This window comes from Lissotriton vulgaris, chromosome 3_1 (assembly GCF_964263255.1).
Source record: "Lissotriton vulgaris chromosome 3_1, aLisVul1.2, whole genome shotgun sequence".
Taxonomy (NCBI): Eukaryota; Metazoa; Chordata; class Amphibia; order Caudata; family Salamandridae; genus Lissotriton; species Lissotriton vulgaris.
The window spans coordinates 155,649,636-155,665,162 of NC_141689.1; the positions used below are offsets into that span (position 1 = coordinate 155,649,636).

At 42.8% G+C, this 15,527-nt stretch overlaps 1 protein-coding gene across 3 annotated transcripts in view; it reads right to left on the minus strand.

The window, feature by feature from the left end:
- The window catches only part of UNC13B (unc-13 homolog B), a 3,024,149-nt gene that overhangs the window by 2,359,527 nt on the left and 649,095 nt on the right, over positions 1 to 15,527 (minus strand). For all 3 annotated transcript variants that reach the window (XM_086960243.1, XM_086960242.1, XM_086960241.1), the window contains exon 3: positions 7,897 to 7,996. In XM_086960243.1, the coding sequence (XP_086816369.1) occupies positions 7,897 to 7,996 (100 nt within the window). The remainder of the gene's footprint in view (positions 1 to 7,896; positions 7,997 to 15,527) is intronic.

Here is a 15,527-nt window from a genome sequence, read left to right on the forward strand (position 1 = left end):
AGGAAGACCATGACCAGAGGTTATTCCAAGTTCTTAATGCATTGCAAAATTGTGGTATGACTGATGAGTATAGTAAATGCAGATTTGCTGTGAGGAAAGTCACGTACCTAGGTCAGAAAATCACGCAGATTGGTATCAAGCCTAAGAGTGAATTATTGAATGCGATTCAAGATACTCCTGTGCCAAAAAACACAGAGTAGTTGAGAGCATTCTTAGGGGTGGTGGAATTTTATTCCAAGTTTGTGAGGAATTTCTCTTCAAAAACATATGACATCAGACAATTGATGAAGTCAAAAAACAAGTTTGAATGGTCACCTTGTTGTCAAAAAACATTCAAAGAGGAAATCTGTGATGCTCCTCCATTGCATGGTTCTGATCCGGAACTTGCTAGTGTGGTCACTACCAATGCCAGCAGGAGAGGTATAGGAGCCGTTCTTATGCAAAAAAATGAAATAGGTAGGGAGGCCACCATTGCTTTTGCTTCGCGCTCATTAACCCCTACTGAGGAAAGGTACTCAGTTATAGAGCACGAAGCACTAGCATTTGTATGGGGCCTGGAACACATCCGCCAGTACATTTGGGGAAAAAAGGCTATTCTACGCAGTGACAAAAGATCCCTCACCAGAGTACTTACCACAAAAGGGTTGTATGCTGCATCACCTAGACATGCATGCATGTCAGTAAGATTGTTGGACTTCAATTACGAAGTGTAGTATTTGCCTGATGTTAAGAATGTGGTCGCAGATTTCCTCAGCCGCTTACCTCTCCCAAACTGTGGTGATGTTGAATGTAAGGAAGAAGAATTCTGTGTAGCCAATATCACTAAAGAATCTCCCAGCATTTCCAGAGAGATCTAGTTAAAGGCATCTGAACAGGATGACATTTTACAAGATGTAAGCAAACTGAATCTTGGTGGTTGGCTAGGTAAGAAAACTGTTAGAACAGAGTTAAGAACATATTGGAAACTGAGACACAAGTTGTCAGTGGAAAGCAGACTAATTTTGAGGCAAGGAAATGTTGTCCCTTGTGAAGTGTTGAGAGACAGAATAATGGAAATTTGCCAGGAGGGACACCTTGGCATTAATAAAACCAAACACAGAGTTAAATATTGGTACCGGTGGCCAGGATGTGATTTAGAAATTGAAAGGAAAGTAAAAAATTGTGTGCAGTGTCAAAACTCTGCCAAGTCACATGTCACTCTTAAAAGCCCTTTGCAGTCTTTGTCTTGCACAGGTATGCCCTGGGAAAGGGTTGGCATTGATATTATAGGGCCCATAAGGGATCGAGGAGAACAAGTGTATGTGGTAGTACTTGATCACTTTTCTAAGTGGCCTGAGATTGATATACTTCACAAGATTGATGCATGCAACATTGTCAAATTTCAGATGGTGTTTTCACGAGGGAAGGTTTGTCCAAATATATTGTAAGTGACAATGGTACACAGTTCACCTCTGAGGATTTTAGGAAGTACTTGGAAAGGAATGGTGTTACCCATAAAACCACATCTGTATATCACCCAGCAGGGAATGGAGCTGTGGAACGATTTAACCGGGTTGTCAAAGGCATCATACAGTTAGCCAACAATAATGGAATAATTTGGAAGAATAAATTGTACAAAATAATATAGGTACACAGGATCATCCCCAGTGAGAGAATGTCCTTCAGTCATTTTGAATTCTCCTATGTCAAAGGATAATTTTGGTCGGCTCAAAACAGCTAGGAGAGCAGAGTGGTCTTCTGAAATGGCGAGGAAGTATGTCTTAGAAGCACAGAGTGATTGCAACAAGCGATATGATTAAGCATATGTGCAAACCTTTTTACGTCTCAAGGTGGGGGATCGAGTGAGGGTCAAGAAGAGCAGTTTCATTAAAAAAGTCAGAATCGCTATTCCCAAACCCTTGTCGTTGAAAAATGTTTCTGTAATTCTGCTCTACTTAGTGATGGCAAAGTCTGGCATGTTTCTACGCTCTCTGTAAGCGAGAAAGCTACGGATAGCTAGGGGCGAGAGTGGTGAATTTTATGCTCATTCAGCTCGGGCTCAGCGTGCTGTACGTGACCTTGTGTGCAAAAAGCAAAACTTTGATTGGATGCATGAAGATGAGTTAGGATCAGACGAAGAAGTTAACAATACCTCCATGCATTCCCAGCCTGGAGAAGTCAGCGTCCCCTCTATTCAGGGGCACAACGAAACACTGGGTGAACACCTTGCTCTTGGTAGTAGTGATTCTAGTGATGTACCATGTGTGAGTAGTTCCAGCCCGAGAAGAGGAAGAGGAAGAGGATCCCACTAGAGATTCTGTGACCGAGGGGATTGGCAGGTTTGGACGGGTCAATGTTAATCCCAGCAAGTTAAAAGACTTTGTATGTGATTAGGGGTCACTCCCTTTGTACCCCTTTAAACTGTATATTACTCTGTTCAGTTCCTCTTTTTCCCTTTAATTGGGAAGGAGATGTGTTGTGTTGTAATTCACTCTTGCCTTTCCCTTAGAATTGTTCCCCTGGGGTCTCCGTTCCTCTCTCCCCACGCTCGTGCATTGTGATGTAATCATCTGGCATTCTAGAATGCCAGATGATTCCAATGACAGTTATTGCCAGCTGCGAGTGTACATGGTACCGCTCCTGAGTTTCTAGTGTGTTGTCTTTTTATGCCATCAACTCAATAAAGATCTTCAATCTACGCGGTGTCTGAAGATTCCTTACAAAAAATAGCATGGTGATCTACTTACTGAATGAAACCTTCGTACTTTGCAGGGAATATTTTCTTAATTCGAAATGGTCCTGAATTTCAACCAACACTTTGCTCAGTCACCAGCTATTATTTCCTCTCTAGTTGCGTCAGGATATTCCATTCTCTAACAAGATTTCTCAATGGGTTTTGTGTTGCGATGGCTGATTTTAAAACTTCCTCATGCTGACCCTAAGTGAAGATCAGAAAGAAGCCTTCCCTCTCAAACCGTCACATTAGTGATGTTTTACCAACCACCTAGAAAATCACTAGATCCAAGATCTCCTTAAGCAGATTAACACTATTAAGACATTCATCTCCCCGGGAAACATCCTTTGCGACGCAACTTTTACCACGCAGTGCCTTTACAACGCAGGTTTTTCAACGCAAGTCATTACAACGAATTGCGCTGGGGGGCCCTCTAGGATAGGTAATAGTTTAATTTACTATCCAACACCTTGCCTACTATCCACGGGGACTGGAGTGGGAATAGTAAATTAAACTATTCACTATCCAGCACCCCCCAACGCAAGTCGTTGTAACGACTTGCGTTGAAAAACCTGCACTGTAAAAGCATGCGTGGTAAAAGCATGCGGTGTAACAACGTACATCCATCTCCCCTGCCCTAAATGATAAACATGTGAACTGATGAGGAGAAGGATTGAAAACCTCAACACTTTCACTCATCCGTGCTACACCTAGGCTTTTCTCTTATCATAGGTCCCAAACAGTTCTATGGTTATGCTTTCTTACCACCTTGCGTCGATACACTCACTATAACTTTGCTCTCTGTTCAAATCTGAAAACAATGTACTCTACAGTTCTACATCAAGATACGAGTCATTCGTTATGCAACCACTAGTAAAACCTTTCTAATGCACATGAACATTCTTGGGAACTCTACATACTTACTCTACTGCCTTTGCACAAATTCAAATTTCAATAACACAACGATGCTTGTCAAACCTGGATTTGTAAAGGAAGAAACAATTAAGTTTAAGGGTGTAACTGGGGCATTCTTCCTGATATAGATTCTAAAACAACATATGTTCAACTAGTTAGGAAATAAACTATCAATTAAAATACCATCATCTTCTAGCAGACTTGATTTCCACAACTTGCTTCCCAAAAGGTTTCTTTACACAACTACCTACAAACCCAGACGTTTTATGCCACACTTAATTATTTCTTTAAAAAAAACAAAAAAACTCAATAATACGACAATAACTATCGGTGAATGGTATGCAGGAGCCATTGCCAAATAACCTGGCAATCCAAACCCTTACTCAGACCCTATTCCAATTCCCACGAGCTCTCCTTTTCAGTGTGTCCTTGTCACAGCACAGAGTCTTTTCTATTCTTGAATAATTAAAACCCACAAATGCCTGAGCAGAGATCATTCTAGCATGGTATTAAAGGAGCATCTCATCTTGTTAGTACCACTAGAACGGGAGATGACACATCTTTTTCCTGTCTCGGGCTCAAACTGTAATTAAAAAGCCTACCTTCCCCACTAAAATAAAATAAATAAATAATACATAGGCCATCGGCTGTAAGTAACAATACGCCTATGACAGCCTGTCCTATATTTGCAAAAATCAGACATTTTTCCTAGATGAACATTCATGCATTCACAAATCAGGAGTCTGACTGAAACTGGAACAAAACCGACCTTCTGTGCTTTTTGAAATGGTATGTTGAGCTGGACAGAAGGACGACACTTTTAGTCCTTTTAAGCCTCTTGGAGGTTTTTGTTACTGTGAATCACCAAACTATTTTGGAAAGTTTGTACCCATTGGCAAATGCCTCATCCAAAACCTTAACATGATTTACGTAATTTCTGTCAAACCAAATTAAGGGTAATACACATATTCACAACATTGGGGGTGGTACATACCCTGGAAAATAGTATAACTAAGGTAGGTTTAGTCAGTTAGATTGTCCGACTTGCGACAGACCTGTCACTGACCCAACATATGCTGAAGAAGAACATTGATGCCGCAGACCTCAGAGGGCTAGTCGAATAGTCTGAAAGAAGAATCTGGAAATTGCTGAGGGAGAAGACTCTGTCGCCAAGAAGGGATTTCGAGAGTAGTTGCAGAGAGGGGTGTGACGCTGGTGTTGCACTTAGCGGAGGTTACCTGTTCTATCTTGCATATGATCTGTCCTGTTGGCACCTGATTAGTCGGGAGCCCTTTCTTTTCCCAAAAGGCCAGGGTTGGTCCTCACACCATTCTAGGTAAATAAAATCTGTGTGGTATGTCCATGTACTGTTTCCCTTTTTTACCCTTCCCAGGTACCTATGTCTAAAAGTATTTGTTTTAAGTGTTGCAAGACTTTTGCTTTAATAATTATTTTCTTACTTGCAAAGTCTCTAATCTCACTGTTATGGCATCAGACTCACAAAATATTGCATAGATAAAGTGTTTAAATCTTTTTAAGAGTCTGTGGTTATTTCCATAAAAGTTAATGTTATACTAAACCTATTATTCTAACTCCTTTTGATCCATCAGCATGAGGACCTAGAGCATAAGTGACAAGGATTTGGTAAGTCATGGTGTACAGGTATAAGTCCTAAGGTGAATAAAACTCTGATAGGTAGGTAGATAAAATCGATTACTGGTTCAAAGTGTGAATGTTTATGGGCCCAGGTGAGTATGATGTCAGTAATCTCGCGCCATCAGTATTTCTTGGAAGCAGAGGATGGTTAGGGTTTAGTTAAGATGGGTAGCTAGTTGCGTATTGATTTGTATTGATTTTATGTATTAACCAAAATCCGTTTGTATTTGTTATATGTTGTCTGGAAATCCCCAGGGATATTGAATAGCGGGTGGAAAATGGAAGCCACACTGCAGTGCGGTTACTGGTATTGATGAAGTAAGTGCGTAAAGTTTGGTAGAACTTGAAGCACTAGGGATTATTTTTTTTGTATAAAAGTGAGAGTAATTGACAGCAAAAGAGTTCACTGGTGAAACTTTGGTCTTATATCACCTAGAAAGGGTACGTCTGAAGGAGTAACAGGTTCTTTGATGCTAGAGTGAAGAGTAAGCGGAAGAGGTTTTACTCGTCGTGCGTGAAGGGTAAACTGAAGGGTTTAATCGCTGGGAAAGAAAATTGTCTTTTCTTTTAATTTAGTCAATCAGGCACAGTAGGGAATGTTTTTATGTTGTTAATTGATAAGTGCATTTAAATTGAAAAAAAATTGAGTTGTCCTATTACCTTGCAAAGGAGGGGTCAGTCGTGGGTGCTGCACTGACTTTGCAAGATAGGTTGGGATAGGCTGAAACAAAGCAAAACAAATGGGGGTGATGGACGGAGTGTTGAACATTGCAAGCACTCACTCCCAGTCAACTGATCTGGGTTTAATCCATCATCAGTTTTTAGCTCACTCCGCCACCCCAGTTCAGACATGGCCATATGCAAATCAGTCTGACCCTGTACCTCATGGGAACAGTCCAGCCCGAACTGCCAAGCCATGTCTTCCCTGGACCGGAAACAAGCATCCTGGGACCGGTTTCTGGCTAATCAACCGTCATCAGCCAGGCTAGCTTGAATCCAGTGGCAAAGTGAGCAAGGGACCCACAACTTAGAGCGAACAACGCAAAACCAAAGGGGATGATGGACGGAGTGTTTAACAATGCAAGCACCCCGCCCCCAGTCAACTGATCTGGGTTTAATCCATCATCATTCTTTAGCTCACTCCGCCACCCCAGTTCAGACATGACCATATGCAAACCAGTCTGACCCTGGTCTCATGGGAAGAGTCCAGCCCGAACTGCCAAGCCATGTCTTCCCTGCACCGGAAAGAAGCATCCTGGGACCGGTTTCTGGCTAATCAGCCATGCTCACCATGCCACTGGAATCAGGCTATCCTGGCTGACGAGGGCTGAAAGCCCGAAACCGGTCCTAGGATGCTTGTTTCCAGTCCATGGAGGACCTGGCTTGGCAGTTCGGGCAGGACTGTTCCCATGGGGCACAGGGTCGAAGACTTATTTGCATATGGCTAGGGTCAAACTGGAATGGTATGGTGAGCAAAAAAACAATGGATTTAGGACCAGATCTCTGTACTGGGGTGAATGTATGACATTGTTCTGCATTCTGTCCATCAACTGTTGTTTTTGCATGGGATAGGTTGAAACAGCGGGGGTGTAGCGGAGGTAATGTTGTAAAAGAGGGGTGAGTGAGAACTCACGTCACAGAAAAGCTGCGCAAACATTGGTTAACAGGTTTTGTAAAACAAATGTTGGTTGGTCATTAAAATTAAAGACGGGCTGATATTGGAGAAGTATTTAAGTGAAGTAAACAATCGATTAAATTGCAAATAATACAAATTTCAGTGGTAATAGACAGCGGTGATTATATGTGGCATCTAGATCCAGCATTTGTAGGAAATCGCCCTGATAGAAGATACCTAGGTTTTGCCCAAGAACAGTATATTAGAGGAAGACCATATATCATGTATGGAGAAAAGAGAAAAATGTAATTCTTGCAGAAAATTAAGAATTATTTTTAAAAAGATAAGATCATTGAAATGAGAGAAGGAATTATTATTCCACCACCGAAAACGCCTGCATCTTACATGATGATAGACAGAGGCTACCACACTTGTGTAAGGTTAGAAAATTGGATATAATACACCAAAGATGATGGTCTATTGGCATTTCCAGAGTATGGTACATTTAATGGGAGAATTCTGCACAATTTACAAACTTGCATGAATGAATTAGACCCCAGACCGAGATTATCACAGTAGGAGGCATTAGAAGAGTGGAAGACTGAGGCTTTTGAGGGAGACAGGCCCCGATGTAACAGGTACATTTTATCCTAGATTTCCCCGAGAGACAAGAGATAAGCAGATGAAATAATTAAGACAGTCAAGTGCCAGTGATTTTTAAACTCAAATCCAACTATTTTTCACCAAACTAATATAACCTGAACATTTTGAACCTTAAACATATTAGCAGTGCCTTCTGCACAGCTATATGTGGTTGTTAACCTGAGTTTGTAGCAGAAGACAATGCTGTAGTCTGTGAGTGGCATCTAGATAGCAGCTATGATAATGTGGAAACCAACATTTTAACCCTTGTGTAAAAAAGTACAGAAAATACAAGTAAAGTATCATGTACATATTAGACAATATGCCTGTACTATACTTTGTAGAAATTACTTACAACATGAAGTCTTGCTCCCAACATGGTTGGCCTCCTCTCACTGCAACTGTAGTGCTTTTCACATTTTGCACTTTCAAAGTGACATATGTATTAAACTTATCTGAAAGAAATATTGAAAATAATTTTTAAAAAAACATACTGGGATACATGGAGGATAAAACGTTGCACTTTTGTGATATTGTATGCTAATAAAAGGCGCACTTTGTAATTAATATATAGTTACAAGAAATTCAAAAACATTAAAAGACACACATAAAATAAAGATGAAAAGTACTCGAACGGCTATAAACCACAGCACTAAATTACTGAATAAGTAATCTCAAGATCAAAGTAATGATGGAAGTTGAGGAGTAAAAATCCAACAAGTATGGGGGTTAAAGGCATACATAAAGGAGCAGCCACCACATGTATAGAATTTCAATGACAAGCTATACCTTATGATACAGGTTAAGACAACATCCAGAGTATGTAGTACTGACAGGATGATGGACCTCATTTCAACAGTATAAAATGGAGAAGAATAAAGCACAAGAGAGGGGAATGGACATTGTGGTTGAAGGAAATTCCATATTCATTTTGGGAGTTTCCTCTTTTTTTGTTGGACTTCTTCAATTATGACTTTTTCTGTGGGATGAATAAGCTACACAGGGTCATTCACATGCGCTTTGCTTAACCTCAAAGAAAACTGAAAGCACGCCTCTTGAAAGACGCTTTACCCTGTGATCCAATATAACTGGGAGCCTCCTCCCTCACGCTTTCAAAAGAGGTGGATCCGCATTTGGTGCAGTTTGCATTATTTTAAATGCTGGATTTGAACATCCACAGAGGATCCTGATCCCCTACATCATTATATGCTTAAGAGTTTCACATCTACTATATCACCAGCACTACAAAGTATCTTCCTGTCACAAGTGTGAGAAGTATCAAATGTATAAAATGGAGTGAATTTCATCCCCTCCCTTCCCTCCCATGTGCAACCCCTACTATAGATGGACTAATCAGGCTGTTTATCATGGTCTCAAGCTGACAGTGGAGAATATGGCAATAATAATGTCCAGTGAACTGTAAGGCAACTTTCCCTCTTCATACCCAGTAACCTCACTGCATACTCGGCTCTAATCGCTCCTTACAAACCTACTCCTGATCAGCACACAGTCCCATCTTCCCCATCTCCCCACACTACGATCCTCATGGTCCCTCTGCCTCCAGCGCACATCAACACTCCCTCCCACCCCCTCTGTACTCACCCCGTTCCAGTGACTGCCATCCAGAAACACTGCCATACATCAAACGAGATCCTGCCAAAGCATGCATCAATACCCCGCCACTACCCCACCCCTCCCCCACGGACTATCACATTGGTAAACCTCCATATCTCAAACCAGCCCACAGCACGCCCCTGGGTTCCACACAAGTAATAACCCCTCCTCACCTAACCACAGTGCAGGCTATTAACACGGTAGCCCCTACTTCTGACCACAGACTTGATGTGATACTACTATCCCTACATCAAATCAAAGAGGACATCCAATCCCTTTACGACCTGATTCTGCAACAACACAAACCAGGAACGAAATGCATCCATCGGCAATGCATTAGCCCCTTCGCCTCAGTTGCCCTCAGATGGAAAACAGTAACTTACCCTAATGCCCCATCACGTCCTACTAGAAAAATAATCCCCATATCACCTCAAGATCTTTAAAAAAAAAAATTGTTAGTGACATTTTCAAGACATAACATGTCCAAGACAAACAAACAGACCATCATGCTACTGCATCCCGCATCCCATAACTAAAATCTTTTACATGCTCAGTACAGACAAGATACTTCTCAGTGCAAATAGGCAAATGAAAACAAGTTAAAGAAAGAGGTGCAGCACAGAATTAGTCAATTGGGTTATTGTGTAAATATGCGACCAGATATGACCAGTAGTCTCTAGGACGTGAACCAGAAGGCAATTCCTCTTCGTAGGTGGTAAGAGTGTCATGGCAGTATGCCATGTCACGAAGCCATTGAGGGGGAGTGGGTGCGTTTTTACTATCCCAACATAATGAGACTCTTCTTTTAGCTAGAAGCAATGCAATCATGCAAAATTTGGGCTTTGTAGCCCGAACATTGCATAATAGCCCCAGGACACATGTGCTTCTGGTATTAGCAAACAGTGCCATGCTAGATGTAAAAAGTCTGCAGAATCAATTCCACATCGTTTGCATCGTGCATCTGGACGAAGACCATATTTGTTAAGCCTGGCTGGTGTATAATAAGTGTGGTGCAAATATTTATAATGCAAGATTCTTAGGTTACCATTAGGGGTCAACATTTCTGTAAGCGAACAAGTTAACTTCCACTCCTCTTCCGTGAGCGGAGTGTCTAGCGTCTCATTCCATCTTTTCCATGTCTTATGTGTCATGTCTGCTATCTCCTCTTGGATTGTAGTATATAGACGTTATACTAATCGTTTATTATTAGGGGAGGTTATGATCAATTGAAGCGCATTCAGTTGCGGAAGTTCCGTATGATATGTAGGGTAGTGTCGTTTGATCGCCCCCTGGAGTCTGTGATATGTAAAAACTAAATAGCAGTGTTTGATTACTGACAATCAAAATCTCGTAGTTGTTTAAACATCCCTTCATGATAAAGATCACCCATCGTGTCAATCCCCACCTGCTGTAATAGCCTCATTCCCACCTCTTCTTGGGTAACAGATAAGTTTCGATGGTGTTGTAATGGGAGGGCAGGTGCATATAGTGGGAGCTTATGTGCCAACTTGCCTATTCGATGCCACGCAGCATTGGTAGCGTCCACCGTATTAATATCTTTGGCATGTAGTGGAGGTCTTTGATGGGTTATTACTGCTGGCAGTGAGATAGGTAGCGCGTCACCTTCCTCTATTGCCGTATGTGTAAGATAGGGATTCCTATGGTACCAATGGTGAGCGTACTGCACCTGTGCATATAAATAATAGAGACGAAAATCTGGGACCTTGAAGCCACCTCTTGAATATGGTAGCGTTAGAGCTCTCAGTTCAATTGTTGAATTCTGGCCTGCTTACCCGCCCAAATAAGTTTGATCAATAATGAGTGTAGCTGACGGAACACTTCCGGCGGGGGTGTGATGGTGATATTGTTAAAAAGATACAGGAACTTTGATAGAACTACCATTTTTACAATTGCTAATCTATCAGCCAATGATAAAGGCAGTTGGATCCAACAGTCAATTTTGTCGTTAATAGAGCTAATAGCTCTGCCATAATTTGCACAAATGACAATTTCTGGGTCTCGATGGTAATACACACTCCTAAGTACCTTACTGGTTCGGATTGCTACTCTAGGGGAAATTCAGTGATGTGCGGACTTGTGGAGTCTGTGAGGGGGATCATAATAGATTCGTCCCAATTTATTTGAAGGCCAGAATGTCTCCCGAATTTCATGTATTCCCGAAACTAGGGGGCTAAATTGGTTTCAGGGTCACGAACATATAATAACATATCATCCGCGTACATAGAGATATGTTACGGTCGTTCAGGAAATTGTAGAGCAGAGCTGCTATGACCCTGTCTAATTTTGCAGGCTAAGGGTTCCAGTGCCAATGCAAATAATAATGGGGACAGTGGACACTCTTGCCTTGTCCCACGCGCTATAGGCATAATATCTGAGATATAATTATTTATGCGAATACGGGCAACAGGTTTGGTATAAAGCAGCTGAACTCACTGCTGGAATATCAGGGGAAAGCCCATTGTTTTAAGGACTGTCAATAGGTATGGCCATTCTATTGAATCGAATGTTTTGGCTGCATCCAACATGACTGCGGCCGCTTTGGTAGTTGGTACTATGTAGTGGGATAGCGCAAATAGCGTCCGGGTGTTGTGTGCTGTTGACCTAGTTGGTATGAATATGGACTGGTCCAGCAGAACCAGTGCGGTCATGAGGGGTTGCAGTCGAACTGCCAACAGCTTGGCTAGTATTTTAGAGTCTACATTTATGAGTGACAGCGGCCTATAAGATTCACAGTATACGGGGTCCTTTGCTGGCTTTAAGAGGGCCACCAATACTGCTTCTCGTAAAGTGGGGGGGACAATTGATTTATCAAAGGCATCACCATACATAGCAACCAGGCGGGGTGCTATTAAATCTGCTAAGGCCTTATAAAATTCACAGGTGAACCCATTGGGGCCCGGAGCCTTCCCATTAGGGAGTGATTTAATGATCTCTGACTCTTCTTCTACTGAAATTGGCAGGGAGAGATACTCCCTTTGGGTGTCTGAAAGCCAGGCAATGGCAACATCTTCCAGATACTGCATTATCTCCTCTGTGGGCAGGGTGTTTCGTGATTCATATAGCGCGCCATACGCGTTCACAAATTCCCGCAATATACCCTTTGCAGAGGTTTGCACCGCCCCGTTGGCACTTTGGATCTGCAGGACAGTCTGTGGAGCACGACTGTCACATATTGTAGACGCCAATATACTCCCAGGTCTACCTCCCTCGCCAAAGGCCCTGGCTTTAGCACGTTTGTTCTGTATTTAAGTTCGTCTTCAGCTAGGTATTGATATTCGGTCATAACAGTCCTGATGTCTCCCAGTGTTTGCGGGTTCTGTGACAACTCATACTCACGCTCTAGGGATCTTAACTGACTCTCGCACCTAGACAATTGTCTGCGGATATCTTTCAAAATACCCGCAGATGTGCTTAAACATACCCCACGTAACGTGGCTTTGAAAGCCTCCCACAGCAAACAGGGGTCATCGGTGGTACGTTCATTACAGAGGAAGAATTCAGAGATGGCTTAGGTGATAGTTTCTGTGTATACCGTGTCAGATAACGTTTTCGCATTAAAGCACCAGCTATAAGGAGGGGGTGTATAATGGGGGATTTCGACAGATAGGAGTACGGGGTTATGATCTGATAGTGTCCTTGGGAGGTGTTTGATAGTGTTAGCCCAGAGCAGTGTATCCTTTGAACCTATCCAATAATCAATACAGGACCAGCTGTTCTGAATGGCTGATGTATGTGTCGCTTCTCTACAAGTTGGTTTCTTAGTCCGCCATATATATCATACAATTGTAGATCTGACATAATATCATTCATTTTATTCATAGCTTTCCGGTGTGGCTCTGTGGTGGACCCTGACCTGTCAAGATGCTCAATCTCTACCAAATTAAACTCCCCTCCCCATAGGAGTGTCATATCTACCACATCGTGCAGTTTCTGCCAAACTTCATGAAAAAAATCAGGAGCATCCGTGTTCGGACCGTACATATTTATAAGTACCATCCGCTGTCCTCTGAGTGTGCCTATGATAATGACATACCTTTCCAGAGTATCTGTTATAGAATTTCAATAGAAAAATTCGTACCCTTTTTAATCAGTATTGTAACCCCCCTAGAATATGATGAGTACGTCGAACTGTAGATAGCTTAGGCCCATTTATGACCCAATTTGCAACCAGATCGTGGGGCAATATGCGTTTCCTGGAGCAATGCAACGTCAATATGCAACCGATAAAAATAAGCAAACATGTGCCGATTTCTTTTAGGATTATTAAGTCCCCGCACATTCCACGTGAGGAGATTTAAGGTCGCAGGCCTCAATTTATCTGGAACCATGATGCCAGTGAGGAGACATATCCCAACATGATATAGAAGACAGAAACTGTACCCCCCTTCATTGAACAGTATATGTTGAGTTGCATCTGTCCTGCATTGTGTAGCATAGTTATCCTGGATTGCGGCGCTGCATCTCAAGCACTTTGGTCTATAGAACATTGCCTCACCCACCCATCCCCCACCCACTTTAGCATCCCAAACATGCCAAAGACAAATCCCCTCAGTGAACCACAAACCAACCATGAACAACTTGGGGAATACCCACTTGAGGGTCCGCCATGGGCACACAACACCATCCACAGTATTGGATGTGGTCAGGTTAACAATGTGAGTGCAGTACGAGTGTAATCAAACATAAAATGAAGATACTTGGCTATAATTCAAACAGGGCGCGTGATAACACGGTTCATGACAGCTACTAGCCATCATCATATTTATACCGCTAGGATAACGTCTGTGAAGTCCTAAAGGGTCTATCAACCTATGACGGGGCACCCCAACACCCGCCTCCAATCACCCTATATTTGTAAAATTGAACCCACAAGTCATGCCATGGTTAGCTCTTTCAGTTGTCTGAACTGTGATTCTATGCTAGACCATCACTAGCCATTGAGTGCCCTCGTCGCAGACATATAAGCTGGGCGCCATTAGATCTCAACATATATCTTACAGTGGGTCAAAAATACATACAACAAGGGTTATATACCCATGCGTCCCCCAATTCAGTGGCAGCACCATCATACATTCAGCCTAAAATCATGTGCCATATTCTGCAGGTGGAAGGTACATTAAGGCAACAGAACCCACCAGGAAGATACCAGGCTGACTCCCCTGCAACTACACAGTGTGGACCCCCGGAGCAGGAAGAGTAACATTATACCTGCATCACGGTATGTCTAATCTATTAACCTGCGGTGGCCAAATAACTGAAACACCTTCGTATTAACCTCAGCATACCACAATAATAGATGTAGAATGAACTCATGAATCCTTGATACTACACTGGAATTCCTGTAGTCCAAGTACAACGAAGTAAGATCAGTCCGCAGAGCAGTTCCCTGCAGAGATTCACCGCAGTGTTGATCCGCTCCTCGCCAATCCCCCAACGTGCCCCATGATCCATATGTAACGGCTATCCGTCACCCATTGCCTGACCATTGGAATGGCAGAATTGTGCAGGTTCATGCCGTAATGCACAGATTACACAGAGTAGTTTCTCAGAGGTAAAGTGTGAACGATTCCTGTTCTATTCTCTCTGTCCAGCTACGCCATTGCATAAAGAAGATATCTTAGTCTGAGTCTTGGGGTTGCTCATCACGCCGAAGATCTTTACGTTTTGAAGTGATTTTCTTGATGAATTCCTGAGCGCCTTCCGGAGTCTGTAGGATCGTCGATCGTCCCTCCCACGTTACCTTCAACCTGGCGGGATAGAGCATGGCATATTCCACATTAAGTTCATGCAATTTCAATTTGGCCTGAGCGAATTTTCTGCGAGCCTGCTGGACTGCTATAGTAAAGTCAGGGTAGAATTCCAGCTTATTGCCCTGGTATGTTATCTGCTGCTTCTCCCTGGCTAGCCTTAGCGCAGCATCTCTGTCCCTATAATGTAATATTCGAGCGATGATGGGGCGTGGGGCCGCACTTGGGGGTGGACGTGGCGCAAGGGACCTATGCACATGTTCCACTATGAGGACTGTTGAGAAGTTTCCCCCCCCCCCCCCGAACACTGACCGGAGCATCACCTTCACATACGTCTCTAGTCGGACAGTATTTGTAGATTCTGGGACGCCTGCAATTCGAATATTATTCAGGCGAGATCTGGCTTCTAAGTCCTCCGCCTTGCTCTTTATAGCAACTTCTAGAACCTTCTCCATCCCAGTACATTTACTGGTAGTTGTGTGCGCTTCATCCTCGACAGCTGCAATGCGAGTTTCCGCGCTGTCCAGTCGCTTGCCTTGTTGTCCAATTTTGCAGCCATGCTGTCCACCCGCTGCGTGAGGTGGTCCAGCTTCCCATAAATGTC